Source organism: Sinocyclocheilus anshuiensis, unplaced genomic scaffold (assembly GCF_001515605.1).
Source record: "Sinocyclocheilus anshuiensis isolate Anshui unplaced genomic scaffold, SAMN03320099.WGS_v1.1 scaffold306, whole genome shotgun sequence".
NCBI classification, from domain to species: Eukaryota; Metazoa; Chordata; class Actinopteri; order Cypriniformes; family Cyprinidae; genus Sinocyclocheilus; species Sinocyclocheilus anshuiensis.
In genome coordinates this window covers 2,328-23,705 of record NW_015544175.1, presented here as the reverse complement: position 1 = coordinate 23,705, position 21,378 = coordinate 2,328, and the positions used below count along the sequence as shown (strand labels likewise).

At 37.6% G+C, this 21,378-nt stretch overlaps 3 protein-coding genes across 4 annotated transcripts; all 3 read left to right on the top strand.

Moving 5' to 3' along the window:
• Positions 1–130: 130 nt before the first annotated feature.
• On the top strand, positions 131–6,298 carry LOC107696107 (acetyl-CoA acetyltransferase, cytosolic-like). 2 transcript variants are annotated; one of them, XM_016496282.1, is made up of 10 exons: positions 131–213; positions 365–493; positions 2,420–2,554; positions 2,663–2,844; positions 2,935–3,052; positions 3,136–3,279; positions 4,194–4,316; positions 4,405–4,559; positions 4,874–4,984; positions 5,380–6,298. In XM_016496282.1, the coding sequence occupies exons 1-10, from the start codon at positions 180–182 to the stop codon at positions 5,548–5,550; spliced, it is 1,302 nt and encodes a 433-aa protein (XP_016351768.1). In that variant the 5' UTR covers positions 131–179; the 3' UTR covers positions 5,551–6,298. The 2 variants fall into 2 exon arrangements, with proteins under 2 accessions (XP_016351768.1, XP_016351769.1); XM_016496283.1 differs by having other exon boundaries at positions 157–205; positions 357–493.
• Positions 6,299–6,560: 262 nt separating this feature from the next.
• On the top strand, positions 6,561–18,164 carry kif25 (kinesin family member 25). The gene is made up of 16 exons (XM_016496281.1): positions 6,561–7,309; positions 8,723–8,788; positions 9,513–9,638; positions 9,742–9,883; positions 11,023–11,126; positions 11,415–11,500; positions 11,700–11,739; positions 11,849–11,916; positions 12,009–12,083; positions 12,205–12,348; positions 12,456–12,632; positions 13,142–13,296; positions 13,848–13,986; positions 15,787–15,899; positions 16,115–16,270; positions 17,663–18,164. Exons 1-16 carry the CDS (start codon positions 7,241–7,243, stop codon positions 17,812–17,814), a joined length of 1,812 nt encoding a protein of 603 aa, XP_016351767.1. The 5' UTR covers positions 6,561–7,240; the 3' UTR covers positions 17,815–18,164.
• A 252-nt stretch (positions 18,165–18,416) lies between these two features.
• LOC107696074 (heme-binding protein 2-like) lies at positions 18,417–20,285 on the top strand (the record flags this gene model as incomplete). Its single annotated transcript, XM_016496252.1, has 4 exons — positions 18,417–18,590; positions 19,216–19,303; positions 19,520–19,655; positions 20,105–20,285. Coding segments are annotated over exons 2-4 (392 nt in total), but the record flags the coding sequence as incomplete, so codon positions are not given.
• Positions 20,286–21,378: the final 1,093 nt, after the last annotated feature.

Sequence of the window (21,378 nt, the reverse complement as noted above, 5' to 3'; positions counted from 1 at the left end):
ATGTAAAGAGGCTGTTTAATTAAACAGATTTTTAGTGAAGTCTAGTATGCATAAGCAACGTTTTGCTGCCTTTTGTTAGCCATCCGTACCATTAGATGGCGCAACACCAAAATAAAACCACTGCATCAGACTCGCATATCTCGCTGATGATGCTTTCGTACTCTCTTCTGATCAAATGAATGAGACAGCGTGAAGAAGGAGGCTCCTCGAGACCATAGACATAATAAATACCTAGACTCCTCATTGGCCGCTCAACCGCACGTCAACGTCGCCGCCATATTGGTGAAGGCAATTCTCATATTGGCACAGGCGAAAACATACCTGACTCGTCGGTCTAGGTATTTATTATGTCTATGCTCGAGACAACCTGCATATATATATATAGAGCCAGCCTACCGAACACGCAACAAGGAACCTGCCGAGAAAACCAGTATTACAGCAAAGATGAACACGGATGCGATTGTTATCGTTTCTGCCGCAAGGACTCCTATAGGTAAACTTAATCTCATATCATTATGATATTTTTTTCCATACGATGCTGAGCACCTCTGTGTAGCTGCAAACTACAGTGTATCCTGTTGACAGATTATACTAGAAAGTTTTATCTCTTGTGTCACTAACTCCTGATTTAACAAATTAACCAAATAATAATCCGTGCAGATTATTATTTGAGTCTATTTGCTTTAGTTGTGTATCGTCAACGTATGTGTCTGATTTGTTTATTTTAATTAGCTAATGCTCGAGCTATCCGGCAATAGTGTTGTGTCGCAGAAGAAACGCAAAGCTGCTCTGATTGGTTGTTCGGCCTTCTCGCCAGTGTTCTCGTGCTCTGATTGGTTGATTTATTAAAGCGCCATGGCCAGGATAAATTTTATTGATTGCTTTGCTGAATCCTTTATCATTCATATACACTCACTGGCCACTTTATTAGGTACACCTTGCTAGTACAGGGTTGGACCCCCTTTTGCCTTCAGAACTGCCTTAATCCTTCGTGGCATAGATTCAACAAGGTGTTGGAAACATTCCTCAGAGATTTTGGTCCATATTGACATGATAGCATCACGCAGTTGCTGCAGATTTGTCGGCTGCACATCCATGATGCGAATCTCCCGTTCCACCACATCCCAAAGGTGCTCTATTGATTGAGATCTGGTGGCTGTGTAGGCCATTTGAGTAAAGTGAACTCATTGTCATGTTCAAGAAACCAGTCTGAAATGATTTGAGCTTTGTGAGATGGTGCATTATCCTGCTGGAAGTAGCCATCAGAAGATGGGTACACTGTAGTCATAAAGGGATGGACATGGTCAGCAACAATACTCAGGTAGGCTGTGGCGTTTAAAAGATGCTCAATTGGTACTAAGGGGTCCAAAGTGTGCCAAGAAAATATCCCCCACACCATTACACCTCCATCACCAGCCTGAACCGTTGAGACAAGGCAGGATGGATCCATGCTTTCGTGTTCTTTACGCCACATTCTGACCCTACCATCTGAATGTCGCAGCAGAAATCGAGACTCATCAGACCAGGCAACGTTTTTCCATTCTTCTATTGTCCAATTATGGTGAGCCTGTGCGAATTGTAGCCTCCATTTCCTTTCTCCGCTTCCTGTTCATCTGCTTCAGGGTTCGACGTGTTGTGCGTTCAGAGATGGTATTCTGCATACCTTGGTTGTAACGAGTGGTTATTTGAGTTACTGTTGCCTTTCTATCATCTCTAACCAGTCTGCCCATTCTCCTCTGACCTCTGACATCAAGGCATTTTCGTCCACACAACTGCCGCTCACTGGATATTTTCTCTGTTTCGGACCATTCTCTATAAACCCTAGAGATGGTTGTGCGTGAAAATCCCAGTAGATCAGCAGTTTTTGAAATACTCAGACCAGCCCGTCTGGCACCAACAACCATTCCACGTTCAAAGTCACTTAAATCCCCTTTCTTCCCCATTCTGATGCTCGGTTTGAACTTCAGCAAGTCGTCTTCACCACATCTAGATGCCTAAATGCATTGAGTTGCTGCCATGTGATTGGCTGATTAGCAATTTGTGTTACCAAGCAATTGAACAGGTGTGCCTAATAAAGTGGCCGGTGAGTGTATAATAAATTCATATATACTTTTTAAAAATTCTGCCCATTAAGTAAATTATGCTGTTGTTTCCTATAACTTTTAATCATGGAAATAATACCAATATTTAAATGAGATAATAATAGCATAGCTATTTAGCATTATTAAATTAGAAATAGCATTAAAATCTCTTTTTTTTTTTTGTCTGTTTACACATGCATGCTCCATATGATTTTGACATGGTAAAAAGCAAAAGTTGGTTTATGGGCAATATAGCCTTTTTTGCTTTCTTCTATAAATTCTATTTTTCAGTTAAAAGTATCAATATTTTTGCTTTTTTTTTTTTTTCTCATTGACAGGATCATTCAATGGAACCCTTAGTAGTGTACCTCTCCATGATCTGGGGACATTAGTCATCAAAGATGTGCTGAAGAGGGCCAATGTAAAGCCAGAAGAAGTCTCAGAGGTCATCATGGGTCATGTCCTCACTGCAGGTATAGCACTTCATGTAGTATACTTTAGCCTACTCACCATATAAATACAGAACTCACAAAGCTCAAGTTCGCTTGGGAATTGATAGTCATCTCCTACATTTACTTAAGGTCATGGGCAGAATCCTGCCCGGCAGGCAAGTGTTGGTGCTGGTATCCCATACTCAGTGCCAGCATGGAGCTGTCAGATGATCTGTGGATCTGGCCTGAAGGCTGTGTGTCTTGGTGCTCAGTCCATCATGACTAAAGAATCCACTATAGTAGTAGCAGGAGGCATGGAGAGCATGAGTCGGGTAAGACATCTGTAAAGACACTAATGTTAGGGCACTTCTGTTATTTTTAAGTAACAGGTGATGATATCCATGCAACACTTTGTCTGTCAGACTCCTCATATAGTGCAGATGAGGTCAGGGGTGAAGATGGGAGACGCTACTTTGCAGGACTCTATATTGACTGATGGACTCACAGATGCATTTTACAATTACCACATGGGAGTCACGGGTAATATTTTAAAACAGACTGCCTACCTTTATTGTGTCCTTTAATAGGCCAACTGATCTAGTTTTGGTCATGTGTCTGTGTAGCTGAGAATGTGGCCAAGCAGTGGGGGGTGTCCCGTCAGGCTCAGGACCAGTTTGCCGTAACGTCACAGAACAGAACTGAAGCAGCTCAGAAGGCTGGATATTTTGACCGGGAGATTGTGCCAGTTACTGTTCCCTCTAGGAAAGGCAAGAGGTTCTTTTGTGTTTAGAAATATGATTTTATTTTTTTAATAATAAAGTATTTTTAAAAATGTTTTTGAGAAATGTCTCTTGATACAAAAAATAATTCATTCATTTGAGAAAAAAGTAAAAGTAAAAACAAATATAAAATATAGTAAAATATTACAATTTAAAATACCTGTTTGCTATTAATGTATTTTTAAAATGTAATTTATTGATGTGATGGCAAAGTTGAATTTTCAGCTGTCATTAGTGTTGCATGGTCGTTCAGAAATCATTCTAATATGCTGATTTAGTGCTTAAGAAAAATCTCTTACTATTATCAATGTTGAAAACAGTCAAGCTGCTTAATATTTTTGTGAAAATTCTTGATAAATTCTTTCAGGATTCTTTGAATAGAAATTTCAAAAGAACAGCATTAATTTAAAATAGTTTTTAATTATTTTTGTAAAAATATGTATATAATGTTAAAGTCTTTACTGTCAATTTTGATCAGTTTGCATCCTTGCTAAATAAAAGTATTTATTTCTTTCCATACAAAAATCTTACTCACTTGAAACCTTTGAACAGTAGTGTACCTTATTCAGTCTAGGCAGTGTTGTACTGCAAAAAAATATTTTCTTAATCAGTATTTTTGTCTTGTTTTCAGTAAAATCATCTTTATAGTGAGATAAAGATTTTTTTAAATTGTTTTTTAAAGCATAAATCGTACAAGAAAGTTACCTAAGAAAAATCAAATAATTGTGTTTTCTGAAATCAAGATTTAATATCTTACGCAAATTGTCAAGTAAATGTATTTTGAAAATAAGACAAGTTCTGAAGTTTTTTGTGTGTGTGGAATGTTTGTATCTCCTTAAGCTTGTATTTATCTCTGATGACACTGAATATCAATTCAAATAAACCCTTTATTACCATATCAGGTCCAGTCGAGGTCAAAGCTGATGAGTTTCCTCGGCATGGCAGTAACATTGATGCTATGTCCAAACTGAAGCCCTGTTTTGTGAAGGATGCTTCCAGTACAGTGACAGCTGGCAATGCATCAGGTAAATGGTGGCATCTTTGACACTCAATTATGATGTAACTTAAGTGTCATTTTCACTGCATACAGATAGTAGTGTTTTTGTTTAACAGGCATAAATGATGGAGCTGCAGCTACCGTTCTCATGAGCCAATCAGAGGCCCAGAGGCGAGGCTTAAAACCAATGGCACACATCACGTCCTGGGCTCAGGCAGGCCTTGACCCTTCAGTCATGGGCACAGGGCCAATTCCAGCCATTAGAAAAGCTGTGAGTGTCTGTTGAGTCATCGCAACACTTAATTCATCCACATGAATGAAGAATGAATTTTTGTAATCAGTGCTTATCCTGAAATACTCAGACCCAGATTTAGAATCTGAGCCAAGAGTTTGATTGTGCCAAGATTCTTTTTAGAAATTGTTTTGGGTTCATAACAACACAACACAACATTTACTAATTCATTAATTAAAGTGTTTTCTGCTACAGTCCTTGCCAATTTATTGTTAAAACAAATTTGGTTTGCACAAGCAATAATGATTCTATAAGTTGGTTTTTAAAGTGAATTGAATCTGCTTTCTAACCAGGTTGAGAAAGCCGGATGGAAGCTGGATGAGGTTGATCTGTTTGAGATAAATGAAGCGTTTGCAGCTCAGTCCGTCGCAGTGGTAAAGGAGCTCGGTCTAAATCCTGATAAGGTGTGTTATTTCCTCCACTTTATACATACTTTGCTTCATGCAGCTTTACACAATATTATATTGACAGTTACCCAATGATTTCTGTACCACAGTAATAAGAGTGTAATATCATGATGAGTCTCTACATTATTGCAAATATTGGAGGTCCATCTCACTTGACCTTTGTTCACTAATGCTATCAGTGACCAGACTGCTACATGAAAATGAATGAAATGAACTCTTAGTTAAAAAACATAATTATAATATTTATAGAAAGACAATTACTCATCTGCCTCATTTTTTTCCATTCTTTTCTAGTTTACAGCTGATCAATTACAACATTTCCTTGTTATATATTTGACATATCCATGTGTGCACAGCATAATTGAACACTTCTTTTGTCTCTCTCCCTTCAGGTGAATGTGTGTGGAGGGGCGATCTCTCTCGGACATCCTCTCGGTATGTCTGGCTGTAGAGTGTTGGTGACCCTGCTTCATGCACTTCAGAGGACAGGGGGACGGAAAGGGGTCGCTTCACTTTGTATAGGTGGTGGAATGGGTATTGCCATGTGTGTAGAGAGCAAATAAGCATTGAGTACTGCTGATATAGACAAATTACTTCCAAACTGTAATTGTGTGATTTTAATCAGGCCTTGAATCCAGTTTGTCATATTTAAAACAGATGTTTAAAATCTTAACAGGCTATGATGAGACTAAAGCAAGTACATACTCAAGTCAGTACACTGTAAAGGAAGGGAAAATTCACACATGGCCAATTCAGGTGAAATCATCTCTAATGTATCTTCATACACATTGTATCTGAGGCATTTTGCACTTAACACTAATGTATTCCTTTCAGTCTTTAGCGATTTATGGTACATAAAGAGGACTTTTACCAGCTTTTAAGACATTCCTTTTCTGTGTTAATCGTCTATGGTTGCTGATTTACTCTTAAGGTAGAGCTTTTATTGGTATCAAAACTGGGTCTGTCCACAAGCATATCAACGATAACCTGACTGAATTATGAAAATAATGTTGTGGTGTGTGTTCTGTGTGTATTAATGCATCAGTTGAATGGGAATCAGTCTGTTTCCAGCAGTATGGAAATCAGACCTAGTGCTTAGAATTAGACCTGTCTACACTGTGCAATAGAAAACTGCCTTAGAAATGTCAAATGTGCCAAAAGACAAAATTAGAATCTATCCTGTACTTCCAATGGTCTGCTTTTAATACTCTCTCTCCCAGTGTTAATTTATACCTCAGGGGAAAAGCTGTTTACATATTTAGCCTGTATTGTACTCCTAATCTCACTACTTAATAAAGAATTTAATGGAGAGCCCTGTGTCCTACAGTGCATGCAGGTAAATTAGGCCACTTTTTGGTAAATCATGCTCATTTTCCAAATTTCTCATTGCGCATAGTCAGACCTTTTGTTAACATTTTATTGTTTAAAATATTTATCAAGAAACAACTGTTAAGCCCAAAACCACGTGTTCAAATAAAATGAGCTAAGTCTATACAACAAAACCTTTATTGTAAACAACAACAACAAACAAAAACATACTTTTTTTTTTTTTTTTTTTGTTCCCCAGTAGTTTCTAATATAAAATAATATGGTTATTTAGCCAATCTCAGCATTTTGTAATTCATGATACCATACTTTTAGATGTTTGGTAGTTTAATTATTAAAAACATACTAACCTCATGAAAATGTTGCAGTTAGCAAACTCAGATCAATCTGTTCAAATGTTAAGTGCCACTATTGTGGCAGCTGTTTAAAACAGTTTGCATTATTTGTAAATTGAATCTTAAAAAGCTATGATGACTCTCCAACCTTATCAGCCTCGTATGACCTGATATCACCTTATTTTGTGAGATGTGACGGCTTCGTGAAGAATTGATCGAGTAACCAGTAGGGGGCGTCAAATCTCAAATGGCGCTGATGGCAGTCGTTTTATCGGCCTGCACTGTGGAGTCTAGTGTAGTGTGAGCGTGGTACAGCTGTGATTGTTGTCATGAAGTCTAAAACGTTTAAAACAAGTCAAAATCCACGTATCAAGCCTACATTGTTAATAAATGGACAAACAGTTTTATACATTGTACTTAGAAAACACTATATGAAATGTTAAATATAGATCAGAAACCACCGAACATAGGCTAGTGTGCGCAGACAGGTAATCGGATTACACCTCCGACAAACCACACACGAGCTCATCATGCACTGTACCACTGAACAATAAATGCTTCACTTTACATTGTGTTCTTACTGTCATTCACGATGCCGCTCTTTATTAATCGAGATCAGATTTTTGCTCATCAAGTCCATCTTCTAGAGCACAAACTACGGGTGAGTTTCCTCTTATATTACCTGAATGTAAAAGAACAGGTGGGCTGGTAAATAATGTATTTGTGTCGCTTTGATTGTGTTTGATTTACAGATATTTATACTGTCGTTATGATTTATGTTGCTATATTATTTGATGGGGCCAAGGATAATTTTAGAAATAGTTATATCGGTTATAGTATATAGCAATATAATGTAGTTACATACCTCTATATGACCTCCATTTTGCGTGTGTGTGTGCCACGTACAAAAAGTTATTATGCAGTAGAGTATGGTAATACAAGTGCATTAGAATACTATGCAAATATCATAATTTAGTACCATGGTCTATAGGCCTATATCAAAATACTGTACCATGGTACATTGATGGTATCTCATACCATCAATGTACCATGGTACTGCCGCCATACTTTGTGTTTTTGTAAGGGATGGCTGTGTCTCAAAACCTAGAGCTGCTGACCCAGGATAGAATTATGTATATTAACCAGATGTATTGTCTAGGCAGGCAATTCACTAAGATTTTAAGACACATCCACAGGTGTGTCAGGTAAGTTTTGTATATGACTGGTGATCAGCTGAATTTTTATTTTTAAAATACTTTGTACTATTACGTGTATTCTGTATAGTTATATATTTAAATGTAACGATAAAGCCCTCTCCTTTCTCGAGAGGTGTAAAGTATTTAAGTAAATGTAATTAATACTGTAGCCTACTTGAGTATCTTTTTCGATACTATGACTATCAAAGATATTAGCAACTTTTATTCTCTATGTCACTACATTTTTTAATAAGTATCTGTACTCTTTACTCCACTACATTTGTAATGAGTGTTGCAATTATACATTACATTTTGCATGGCACCTAGCTTTTTCTGCAGCAGTTTATTTCTGCTACAAAAGAAGTGATATTGCCAACTACAGGGCACTGAAAGTACTATATCTTGTTCGTTTTCCCCTTACTCACCCAAACTTGTCAACAAGGCTACTTTACATGAATACGAGTTCCTTAGCAAGCCATTGAGGCCAAAACCAGTACATCCAGTGCAAGAAGGCTTTGACTTTTTAATTTTGCTTAACATTATTTTATTTATCCGTTATACTGGAGACCTTTTTCATTGTTTTTTGTTTTTTTTTTCCAATTTTGAGGTGTTCGGTTTTATTTTGGTTTTAGAAAATAAACGTGATTCCTCTCCTCACAAATCACCTCTTTCTTGATTTTCACTGGCGTGTCTCTTTGACTAGTGCATCTTTGAGCCTATATTTAATATAAGTAAAATACTGTTAAAATCAGAGACTTTTACTCAAGTTGTTTTGGAATTGGTGGGTTGTAATAAGTAATTTTCACTGTAAGATATGTGTACTTTTACTCGAGTATGGTTTTCAGGTACTCTTTACACTTCTGTCTTTCTCCTTTTAGAGTAAAGAGGAGCATATTTTGGAGTTGGAAACAGAGAATGCTCTCCTTCATTTGAGACTTGCTGAGGTATGGATGAAGCAAATTCAGTGTGAAATGCATCTAACTCCACTAATGGGAGTCGACCCTCCACTGCAGTTAAAAGTTTGACCTGCCAGATGGTTTCACTGCAAGGTAAGTGGCTTGCAGACAGGCGACAGGTGCTCGCCAGTCTCACCTAATTTACTCACATGCTTAATATCTGGGTATGAAGTACAGACCAGAGATATACCTTTGGTTGGAGATCCACATACAAAAATATATCAAAAATAATACTTTTTGTATTATGATAATATTATGGTAATATTTGAAGTAGCTTTGAGTGCAATCTAAATACCATGGTGTATAAATATGAGAATTATTTTGTATCATGGGAAAAGATTGATTTTTAAAAAAATAAATTATACTTTTATTCAGTTAGATGCATTAAATTGCTAAAAATGACAGTAAACATATATTTCTCTATAATAAATGCTCATCATATTCATCAAAGACACCTGAGAAATATTATGAAAGACAACTGTCCTTTCAAAAAAAGTTATTTTAAATTGTAAAATAATTTTTACAATTAAATTGTAATTGTAAAAAAAAATCAAAATATCTTACAGAGACTCCAGACTTTTGAATGGTAGTGTGTATCAAAATACCATAGACTTATCATCTCCGCAATGTTTTTTGTAAGGTGAAAAAACTATGTAAATGCACTGATGAGTTTGTATGTGCTCCCCATTGACCTTTCCTTAACCTTTTCAAGTGTTTGTGTAAACTCCGCCATGAGAGAGAGGAGGAAATCCATGTCCAGAGACAGAAACATCAGCAGCAGAGGAAAGTGCAGAAGTCCACACATGCAGCTCTCTCCAAACTTCTGTCTGAAGTTCAGGTGATGGCAAAACACTGCTTTGAAACAAGTCCTACACTACAAATGCATTGAAATGCAATGTTTTACAAATCCAGCATCATCATGTGATCTGTGTTGCTCTCAGATGCTGAAACAGGACTTGAGGGATGTTTTTACCATCTACGTGGGGTTTGCTAAAGAACTGGAGGAACAAAGCAAGCAGCTGTTTGAATGCGTGGGCACTGCCATAAATGCTATTCAGGATTTACAAAGTGATGACCTTCAGAGTGAGTGTGAACTCACACACCAACATATCAGTTCATCTGTATTATCTGTGAATATTTGTACCTCCAAATACACTTAATGGGTCTCATTCACTAATTACATGCACATAGACTATTCAGTCATATGGCAAGGTGACGTAATGGCCTGGATTATGAACCTCAACTCTGAACCTCCATCTCCTCTTCTATTTAATCTTCTGCTCTCATTTCCTTTTCATCTCTCTTCCTTCATCTGTCTCCTCCTCTACCACAAAACCAGCCGTGTTGTGACAGTAGGTATGTGGTGCAGTGTTCAGAGATTATCCACAGTTCCCCTCCCCCAGCCTCTCTTTCAGCAGGGACAGAAAGGTCATGTGTCCTGTGTCCTGTGCGTCACCTGCACACCATGGTGACAAGCCTCCCGCAGGGCCTGTGGATCTTATATGGATGTCATTTATATAGTTGTATTTGTAAAACTCCAAGCCAAACAGCTCCTCACTGAGTCACAAAGTGCAAATTAAAAAATATGTTACTGACAAAAAGCTTTTAAGTATACAATCAAAGACTACAGTATCACTACCATTATTGTTTCCAGTGATGTTTGGTAGATTTTTTTAGTCCAATATTAATTTAATTGCATTTAGATGTTTACACGCATTACTTCACATGCGGAGCTATCAACAATGAACTTACACTGTATTTATATTAAAAAGTATATAAACTTAGAATTTATTAAACCAATCACATAATTTAGTTTGTGATTGTAAACATTCAAAACTGATAAGTACAAACAAAGATTTATTTACAAGCTTCTTTTGTGTATCTTTTGTTTCTTACTACTAAATGTTCTTGGGCTGTTATTAAATATAGTCAAGTTTTGTTCTGACCATTAGTCATCAAATGGTCAGAGAGATGTAGGTACTCATCTAAGTGGTCCCTAGAACCTAACGTAGAACTAACGGTTCCTAATACATTACTCAATCACTTCACTTGTTTCTATAGTCAAGTCATTAAACTGACTGGACTGTCCCATGGATTAGTGGTTTCTGTATGAAACCTGAGTGTCTAATTGGTCCTGCACTGCTTTGCGCATTCATATTTGAATATATACAAATGGATAGTTTTTGCCTTTTTTTTAAATATGTTTTTTTGCCTTTCTGCAGAGCTCCGGGTTCAGGTGACTGCACTTGAGCGCTCTTTACAGGAAGAGAAGGAGAGGTGCAAAGAGGAGCGGGTGAGGAGGAGGCTGCTCCACAACACCCTGGTTGTACGTACAGTACTTGGTTCTCTGATTTGACTCACTGTTCTTAATGTATTTACAGGGTAATGTTTGCAATTTATTTAAAGTCAAGATGTAGGGGGTACACTGAATATCATATTATATTATCTCCTGCTGTGGTGGCTAATGTTTTTGACACATTAATATTTCAATTATGAATATTTAAAGTATTTCAGACCAATTTCTACCTGACTTATTCTTAAAATGACTGTGTAAGCAGTCAGGATGATTCAGTTAAACTAACAATAGCTGAACCCCACACATTTCTCTCTGTAGGAGCTGAGGGGGAATATCAGAGTTCACTGCAGGGTGCGTCCAATTCTGCACTTTGATCACATCCCAGGATCACCTACAACCAATGGGTAATGCAATATATAAACATATTTAACAAATAGTGGTAGATTAATGCATATTAAATTAATACTTTTTTTTTTTACAAAATTTAATTAATAATAAAATGTGATTCAATTTAAAATTAAAATTGTATTTCATTCAGCAACCACTTGTTTTGGGTATGTGGTATATTTTGTTGGTGTACTAAATCTCATTTTCATTTTTAAGATCTTCTTCATGTGAAGCAGTAGTGCAGGCCATCAATGATGTGAGTGAACTGATTATTTGTAATGTTTATGGGATCTATAAAATTGTAATGGCCTAGTATTACACCCTATACCCTTGATTAATCATCTCTGACCACCCTTGTTTTGCAGGACTCTGTTTTTGTGAACTGCGCCAAAACCTCAAATCCTATAATGAACAAAATATTTGAGTTTGAGAGGTATTTGGACACTGCATAAAATATGTACATTTAAGATGGGAGATTTGGTGGTGGGTGATGTAGTTTGTGTCCGTAATTTGTTTGAATTGCAGAGTATATGGTCCGGAAGACAGCCAAGAGACTGTGTTTGAGGAGGTGAAACCCCTTCTAACGTCTCTGCTTGATGGGTGAGTATCCTATTTAATACCACCAAGTTTTACTGTTCACTTAGGGAAGATACTGTGATAAAATGTCTAAATATACTTATATATAATGTTTATAAAGAAGAAGTTCTCTCCTTCATTTCAGGTATAATGTTTGTATCATGGCATATGGGCAAACAGGCAGTGGAAAGACACATACAATGATTGGCTCCCAGTCTGAGGATCCCACAGCTGCAGTGCAGGACTCTCATCAGGGCATCATTCCAAAAGCAGCCAATGAGCTATTCAAGTAAGCCTCGGCTCACATCCCTCTCACAGCACACTTAAAATCACTACACATTTCACTCATCTACAATATTATAATAAACAGTCTGTCTGCATTGATAAATGTCCCAGGCTGATCTCTGAGAAGCCAGCAGACAGTCATATGGTGGAGATGTCAGTGGTGGAAGTATATAATAATGAAGTTCTGGACCTGCTGGCCAGAGATGAAGGTGGGGCGACAGTTGGGGTGAAGAGAGAGGTCATCACCACCAGCACAGGCACCAGTGAGGTGCCCTGCCTAACATATGAGTGAGCCACAGCAGTCAGCATGAAGATACAACCCATCACACATTTCAACTTTAATAAATTGTATTTTAACAATTTCACAAGATACAATGCAGTGCCAATAATAAAATGCAACAAACTATGTAATCATACAAAAACAAAGTTATCAACTTTATGTATTAATTTTTATATCAGTTTTAGAACATTAAGTTAAGCTAAATGAAAAATAAATTTTTATTTTGTTGATGTCAAAACATTTTTCCTATTCAGCCTATGTTATGTTATGATTTTACGTATATATTGATCTGTGCGGTTTGTGGTCATTTTAATAAATAATATTTGATATTTAGGACATCTTCCTTTTGTGCAATATATTTTTAGTCGTGTTAATGCATGTATGGGTTGCATTTAAGTTTACAGTCAGCATATATTTTTTGTTTGACTTTCTTTATTGTACTTTGAGCTTTTGCTGCATGCACACGACTGTCACGGGTTTGCATGTGTTTGACTTGACTTGTTTGTGTGTGTGTCAGGTTGGTGCGGAGCTCTGCAGAGGTGATGCAGCTGATCAATTCTGTGTTAAAACTAAGATCTCACTGTCCCACCCTGGTGCACATGGACTCTTCCAGATCTCATTTCATCGTCACTCTCACCGTCACCTCCAAAAGCCCAGATGCACTGGCTCTAGGTGTGATATAAAGTGTTTCTTCAAGAGTGCCAGTCCCCAACTCACACATTTTGAAGCTCTAATGTTCCCTCAAGCCATACGCCACTATCTGCAGCACACGCGGTTATGGCTGTTAAGTGAGACCAAGCGTATTATCTAAAGATGCACAAACAAAGTCATTCAAACAGCTCCATTTTCTCACACACCCACTGGATTAGTTATCTTCATGTACACACACACATACTCTCTCAAGCATTTTCTTGCTACTTGAGAGCCCAATGTTCACTTCAAGGTAGCACTGAAAGACCTTATAAAGGTTGTCATTGGATTCAAGTGTGTAGCATCAGAGGCATATGTGCAGGAGACATATAATTGTATGAAATGAATGGAATGGGACAAATGGGGCCTCTGTAGTCCCGCCCTAATGTTAAAAGAGCCAATCACTTTTTAATAAAGGTGTAATTTAAATATATATATTTAAAAAATAAAAAGGGGCTTTGTTACCATAATACTTGGAAGAAAATGTATTCATACTTTATGGACTCATATAGTGTGATCAACGTGTGTTGCAGCTCGTCGTCTGCAGAATGCCACACAGGACGTCCAGCGGGTGTCTCAGAAGGAGTGGTGGAGCCCACGCTGCCGCAGCGCCCCTTCCTCACGCTCGTCTAGCCCCGCCTCCTCACCCTGCCACTCGCCCTGTGATAAAATGTCTAAATATACTTATATATAATGTTTATAAAGAAGAAGTTCTCTCCTTCATTTCAGGTATAATGTTTGTATCATGGCATATGGGCAAACAGGCAGTGGAAAGACACATACAATGATTGGCTCCCAGTCTGAGGATCCCACAGCTGCAGTGCAGGACTCTCATCAGGGCATCATTCCAAAAGCAGCCAATGAGCTATTCAAGTAAGCCTCGGCTCACATCCCTCTCACAGCACACTTAAAATCACTACACATTTCACTCATCTACAATATTATAATAAACAGTCTGTCTGCATTGATAAATGTCCCAGGCTGATCTCTGAGAAGCCAGCAGACAGTCATATGGTGGAGATGTCAGTGGTGGAAGTATATAATAATGAAGTTCTGGACCTGCTGGCCAGAGATGAAGGTGGGGCGACAGTTGGGGTGAAGAGAGAGGTCATCACCACCAGCACAGGCACCAGTGAGGTGCCCTGCCTAACATATGAGTGAGCCACAGCAGTCAGCATGAAGATACAACCCATCACACATTTCAACTTTAATAAATTGTATTTTAACAATTTCACAAGATACAATGCAGTGCCAATAATAAAATGCAACAAACTATGTAATCATACAAAAACAAAGTTATCAACTTTATGTATTAATTTTTATATCAGTTTTAGAACATTAAGTTAAGCTAAATGAAAAATAAATTTTTATTTTGTTGATGTCAAAACATTTTTCCTATTCAGCCTATGTTATGTTATGATTTTACGTATATATTGATCTGTGCGGTTTGTGGTCATTTTAATAAATAATATTTGATATTTAGGACATCTTCCTTTTGTGCAATATATTTTTAGTCGTGTTAATGCATGTATGGGTTGCATTTAAGTTTACAGTCAGCATATATTTTTTGTTTGACTTTCTTTATTGTACTTTGAGCTTTTGCTGCATGCACACGACTGTCACGGGTTTGCATGTGTTTGACTTGACTTGTTTGTGTGTGTGTCAGGTTGGTGCGGAGCTCTGCAGAGGTGATGCAGCTGATCAATTCTGTGTTAAAACTAAGATCTCACTGTCCCACCCTGGTGCACATGGACTCTTCCAGATCTCATTTCATCGTCACTCTCACCGTCACCTCCAAAAGCCCAGATGCACTGGCTCTAGGTGTGATATAAAGTGTTTCTTCAAGAGTGCCAGTCCCCAACTCACACATTTTGAAGCTCTAATGTTCCCTCAAGCCATACGCCACTATCTGCAGCACACGCGGTTATGGCTGTTAAGTGAGACCAAGCGTATTATCTAAAGATGCACAAACAAAGTCATTCAAACAGCTCCATTTTCTCACACACCCACTGGATTAGTTATCTTCATGTACACACACACATACTCTCTCAAGCATTTTCTTGCTACTTGAGAGCCCAATGTTCACTTCAAGGTAGCACTGAAAGACCTTATAAAGGTTGTCATTGGATTCAAGTGTGTAGCATCAGAGGCATATGTGCAGGAGACATATAATTGTATGAAATGAATGGAATGGGACAAATGGGGCCTCTGTAGTCCCGCCCTAATGTTAAAAGAGCCAATCACTTTTTAATAAAGGTGTAATTTAAATATATATATTTAAAAAATAAAAAGGGGCTTTGTTACCATAATACTTGGAAGAAAATGTATTCATACTTTATGGACTCATATAGTGTGATCAACGTGTGTTGCAGCTCGTCGTCTGCAGAATGCCACACAGGACGTCCAGCGGGTGTCTCAGAAGGAGTGGTGGAGCCCACGCTGCCGCAGGGCAGCCTCATCACGCTCGTCTAGCCTCGCCTCCTCACCGTGCCACTCACCATGCCCCTCCCCCCGACCCAGCATCACACAGCCCCCCCTCAAAACCAAGCTGCAGTTGGTAGACCTGGCTGGGAGTGAGTGTGTGGGTAAAAGGATGCAATGTTGTGCTCCGTCTGCCAAAGACATCATGAGTAGTTACTAGTTAAGCTAATAAAACAAAACAAAACACAGTAACCATGTTCAGTCATCAGGTCATTAGATAAGGTTTATGGAGTGTTAAATCTCGTCAGATTTTATTGAAGTGCTGCTAGTAAATGAAGATGTGAATAGACTTTCAGCACTAGTGCTTATCGGTTTTTAGGAATGTCAGGTGTGACCGGTGCCGTTCTGTGGGAAAGCTCCTGTATAAACCGCAGCCTCTCTGCTTTGTCCGATGTTCTGGGAGCTCTAGCCGAAAGACGACCTCACGTACCCTACCGCAACAGCAAGCTAACACATCTGTTACAGGACACCATAGGTGAGAGCAGATTTACTGTGAAACACAACTACCTTACACATGAAGACTGTAAAAACAGCACTTGTTCCCTATTCTGTCTAAAAAAAAACTGTCTGTCGGTCATTTATTCTGTCTAGCTATGTATCATTATATCATTGTAGCTATTGTTCCATCCATCCATCCAGAAAATAGGGATAAAGACGAGCCAAAATTTTTTATTTGCATGTATTTTGGATGTCATTTATAACAGTACAGCTTACTTGAAAAAAATAATAATACTAATTTTATTATTATTGGCAATGTGATTTTAAACATTAGGTATAATGGTTTATGTATATTATTATTTATCTACAAAATTTTGACTTATGCCATATGTTCTTTTTCGCCTGCTCGGGTGTGTATTGTGATCGGCACTATATAAGTAAATAATTCTGGGGCAGTCATGGACAGTCTGTTGTCCCTGTTAAAGGGGTCCTATTATGCCTTTTCACTTTTTCAACTTTAGTTAGTCTGTAATGTTGCTGTTTGAGCATAAAAAAGATCTGCAAAGTTACAAAGCTCAAAGTCCACTTCAAAAGGAGATATTTTATTTAACAGAAATCACTTTTCAAAAACTACAACGAACGACTCGTTTGGACTACAACACATATTTTCCGGGATTTGTGATATCACAAATATTGACGAATGGGACGAGACCTGGTTGAGCTGCACTAGAGAAGGCAACGAGTGTTATCACTATGTCGGAGACACGCTAGCTTTCCCAAGGCAGACTAACTTAGAGTGGTTACAATCATCCGGGTTTAAATCACACTCAAATTAATTTGATATTGACGCAATATTTACACTGAAGCTCGCAGGCGGCTATGGTAAGGAGCATGACATTTCCCGATCAGGCGCCGAGTGCTGCCAATCACAACACACACTGGCCCAGCTAACCAATCACAGCACATTTCGTATTTCAGAAGGCGGGTTTTCATTTGATACAGGAACTATTCGAGCCATTCATGCCAGACTGGGGAGAGAGGTGTTGTAATAATGTAAAATATGTGAAAAATAATGTGTTTTTCGAACAACCTAGTATGAGAGCCTGTTCTAGTACACCCCCAAAACAAAATCAAGACTTTGTAAAAGAGCATAATAGGACCCCTTTAAATAAATTATGAACTTGAAAATGCATACTTTTTTGCACTTATTGGCCTCTGAATAAAGATTTTATAAATTTTTTTTTCCTTGTATATAATGCGTGACACGAGTTTCCTTTGCTTTTATTTGAACCACAGTTGAAACCAGTTCAACCAGTCAGGTTTTAACATGCCACAATAAACGTCATAGACAAGGCCTGCCTACATTCTTCCCTCCCGAGCCTCACCTGACCATCCTTTTGACATCTTTTCTGTCCCCTTTCTGCCACAGGAGGGGATGCCAAGCTTCTGATAATGCTGTGCGTATCTCCCACTCAACGCTTCCTCACCGAATCTCTTCAGTCCCTGGGGTTTGGTGCCAGAGCCAGACAAGTCCAGAGAGAGCCACCACGCAGGAAAAACACAGCCCTGAAGATGAAGTGACCAAAAGGGAGATCCATTTGATAGCTGCTTGTGTATTTTTATTTTGATGTATTTTGGTCACAGGTTTATGGTGCTCAGATCATATTGAAAGTTGCAGTGTTTTGTAAGAAGACTTTAGGGTTAAATTTATGTTGATATCACCGTAGCGTATGCTAATGCTTGTTAGTGATTCAATATTGTCAATTTTGGACAGGTTACACACAATCTCTTGCACATTGGGGATATGTTTATAGGTTTTTGTGTCTAGTGTGAGTGGAATACTTCAGATTGTGTGTGTCTGCAATTATCCATTAATTTGTACAAAAGTTTTGATGTGATGATGGAAAATGTATGGCTTTTAAGTCATAGTGTTTGCAACCTGACTGTAGTTGACCTTAAATTTTACTGCAAGGTAACTTGATGCCTTTCTAATGTATCACTTTTATTAATGTTTAAAAATGATAATAAATTGTATTTCAAATATTTTGTCCCATTGTTGCCAAAGAGCACTGATGTGATATTTCTTCCCCAGAGTAGTATAGCGCTGCTGGGTCGTGTCTTTCTTTATTTACATATTCGTCACAACCAATCGGAGCCTTCTCGTGCGTGATGTAACTTGAAAACACGGAAGTGTCAGTGTAAGCGTTACTTCAGCGGAGACTCGTTACATTGCGCCGTAACTGCATCTTCATTATCTAGAAGAAGAACACGCTTGTCTGACGGACGATTAAATATTGCGCTCGAGCTTCTCTTAGTTTTTAGGCACTTGCAACATTTTAGCGCTAAACGGCGGACAGGTGAGTTTATATGTCACTGCAATCTAATAAGTGTAATATAGTGGTAGTTTGATTTCAGCGCAATTTGGCAACATTTGAACAGTCTTAATGTACAGACGTGGCCCATATTCCATCCATATGCACTTTTTTTTTAATTAGAGTCGCGTATGGGGGGGAAAGCTAATTATGATGCATTAAAAAAAATATATATTTTCCTCAGTATTGCGCGATAAAACAGCGCAGAATACTGTTTACAGCATGTCAAAATCTTGAACTAACAGATTTAAGTTGTATTTACTTTTAATTATTATCTAGAATAGCTCATAGCCTATAGCATTGTTAGCCTGGTCATAATCATGTCATAATCATGTTAATATGGGCAGAGAAGTATAAAATCCTATAAACGTCCCAACGTACTGGACTACTAATTACCACTCAGTATTGTTGTATGGAAAAATAATTCTCTCTCATTTTTTTCCCACGTAATGACACGCATATAAAGATATTTTAGGTAAAAAAGATGGAATCATTACAAAAATGCATCTGGTGTCAGGTGTGGAGCTTCATTCTCACGTTTTGACATTTCTAAATTGTATTTTGTCTAAATAGTTTGCAGCTTTATTCATCCATCTTTCACTTTGAACAGCATTACAGTCAAGATGCTTAAAGCCATCGGTCAAACTTTGTTTTCTTCTGGACTCCAGCACCCAAAGTTCACTGCTCAACAGAGTAAGGTTAGTGTGTACATGGGTGATTTTGCCAGAAACCTTTCAGACTTTACTGCAGACTTTGGATATGTTAATTTTTACTTATTGCTTATTAGCAAAGATAATGCTTAGTTCTTGATGTAGTCCTAGACTCATGTCTAGATTAAAGCAGACCTTGTTTATTGTTTTATGGCTCATATGTTTCCAGTCATATTTGATCATTTGATAATAGATGCTTTTTAGGGTGAAGACTATGAGGTCCGCACTTACCACACAACAAACTGGGTGAGCACAGCTATGACTGGCATGGAGCAGGACCCGGCCCTTGGCACAGGCTTCAGAAGACTCTTCAAATACATTCAGGGGAATAATGACAAAAGTAAGTGGTCATGTTCCTGTAGGTGACTAGAAAGCAGATTTTTCTGTAGTAGACATTCAAGATTAGAGCTTTCAGCCATTATTTCTGCATTTTGGGCCTGAGATTATGACATTTTCATTACACAACATGTATACAGTGGAAAATAACATAAGCACATAGGTGAGAAATCACCTCATGCACAAAGCCAAAATTCAATTATGTGGAAATGAAGGGTTTCTGTGAGCTACATGACTGCTATAAATAAATCTCACTACCAACATAAATCTCGATATGCCTTTATAATAATAAAAAGCATGTGGCAGGTTGTGTTCCCACAGAGTAAATTGTGCTAATGATTCACCAGATGACATTGCATTTGCGAAATAGCTTTAGCGGATATTTCAGACACTGAGATCATTGCATGTTTCTGCTCCTTTACTTATGCGCTTGTCCTGTACGTCATGTATCAGAGTGTAAGGTGGAGATGACAGCACCAGTGAGCTGTCTGATTGAGCCTGGTGCAGGACCCGCTTGTGAAAGCACCTTCACTGTGTCCTTCTACATTCCTGAGGAACATCAGGCTGACCCACCCAAACCCACAGATCCAGATGTTTTCATCGAGAACAGAAAAGAGGTCACGCTGTTTGTGAGGTATGTTTGTGTCAAAGGCTTTTATACTGTAAATGAAAATGCTACACTAGCATTCAAAATTTTGGGGTCAGTTTTTTTTTTATGTGACAGAAAAACATTTAGAATTTTGAAAAACATTTCTATTTTAAATAACTGCTGTTATGTTGAACTTTATATTAATCAAAGAATTCTGAAAAATCACAGTTTCCATAAAAATATTAAGCAGCACAACTTTTCAACATTGATAATAGGAAGAAATGTTTCTTGAGCAGAAAATCAGTACATTAGAATGATTTCTGAAGGATCATGTGACACTGAAGACTGGAGTAATGCCTGCTGAAAATTCAGCTTCGCCATCACAGGAAGAAATTATATATTAAATATATATATTTTAAAAAGTTATTTTCAATTTTAATAATATTTCACAATATTACTATTTTTACTGTTTTTTTTTAATCAAATAAATGCAGTCTTACTGAGCATAAGAGACTTCTTTTATAAACATTAAAACGTATTAGACTCCAAACCTTTGAATGGCAGTTTATTTTGCAAGGGATTTTAGATCCAGGTCAAACCAAGTGTCTTGGAAAAACTACATTACTTTTCTCTGTTTGTTGTCATAGCTTCACATTTGCTTGGCCTTTGAAGGGATTTGTGGAAACTGTGGTTCCTAATTATTGTGATCCAACATTTGCCTCGCATTTCAGGATGAAAAGACAAATATTTCAGGTGAAGGATAATCCACTTCTTACCTCCAAGACTGTGTTATGATCTATATGACCTTATTATTTTTATTGTGAGTATTGGGCTTATCATTATTGCTGATCATTGTTGTTGTGCTATGATATCGTAATATTTACCATGATATAATCAGAGGGTATAGAAAAGTTTATTAACGTGTCACTCCATAATACAATAGCAAAATATATAAATATGTATAGTATATTTATGTAACATTAATCAGTATTTAGCACACAATAGAAGACATCGCAATTACCAAATGATATTTAGACAGACTTAAAGAAGTTCCAGATCTATACTTGTGCCCTTATTATTTCAGTTATTTTGCCTTTAATGTAAATAAACATGTGCAAACAATATACTTGCCCTTGTG

Excerpts from the sequence above, each read along its gene's own strand:
- LOC107696107 (XM_016496282.1), top strand. The coding sequence starts at position 180 with ATGAGACAGCGTGAAGAAGGAGGCTCCTCGAGAC. Across the intron at positions 214-364 it reads AGAAGGAGGCTCCTCGAGAC|AACCTGCATATATATATATA; the intron begins CATAGACATAAT and ends TATGCTCGAGAC. Across the intron at positions 2,845-2,934 it reads GCATGGAGAGCATGAGTCGG|ACTCCTCATATAGTGCAGAT; the intron begins GTAAGACATCTG and ends TTTGTCTGTCAG.
- kif25 (XM_016496281.1), top strand. The coding sequence starts at position 7,241 with ATGCCGCTCTTTATTAATCGAGATCAGATTTTTGCTCATCAAGTCCAT. Across the intron at positions 11,740-11,848 it reads TAGTGCAGGCCATCAATGAT|GACTCTGTTTTTGTGAACTG; the intron begins GTGAGTGAACTG and ends CTTGTTTTGCAG. Across the intron at positions 11,917-12,008 it reads AAAATATTTGAGTTTGAGAG|AGTATATGGTCCGGAAGACA; the intron begins GTATTTGGACAC and ends TTTGAATTGCAG.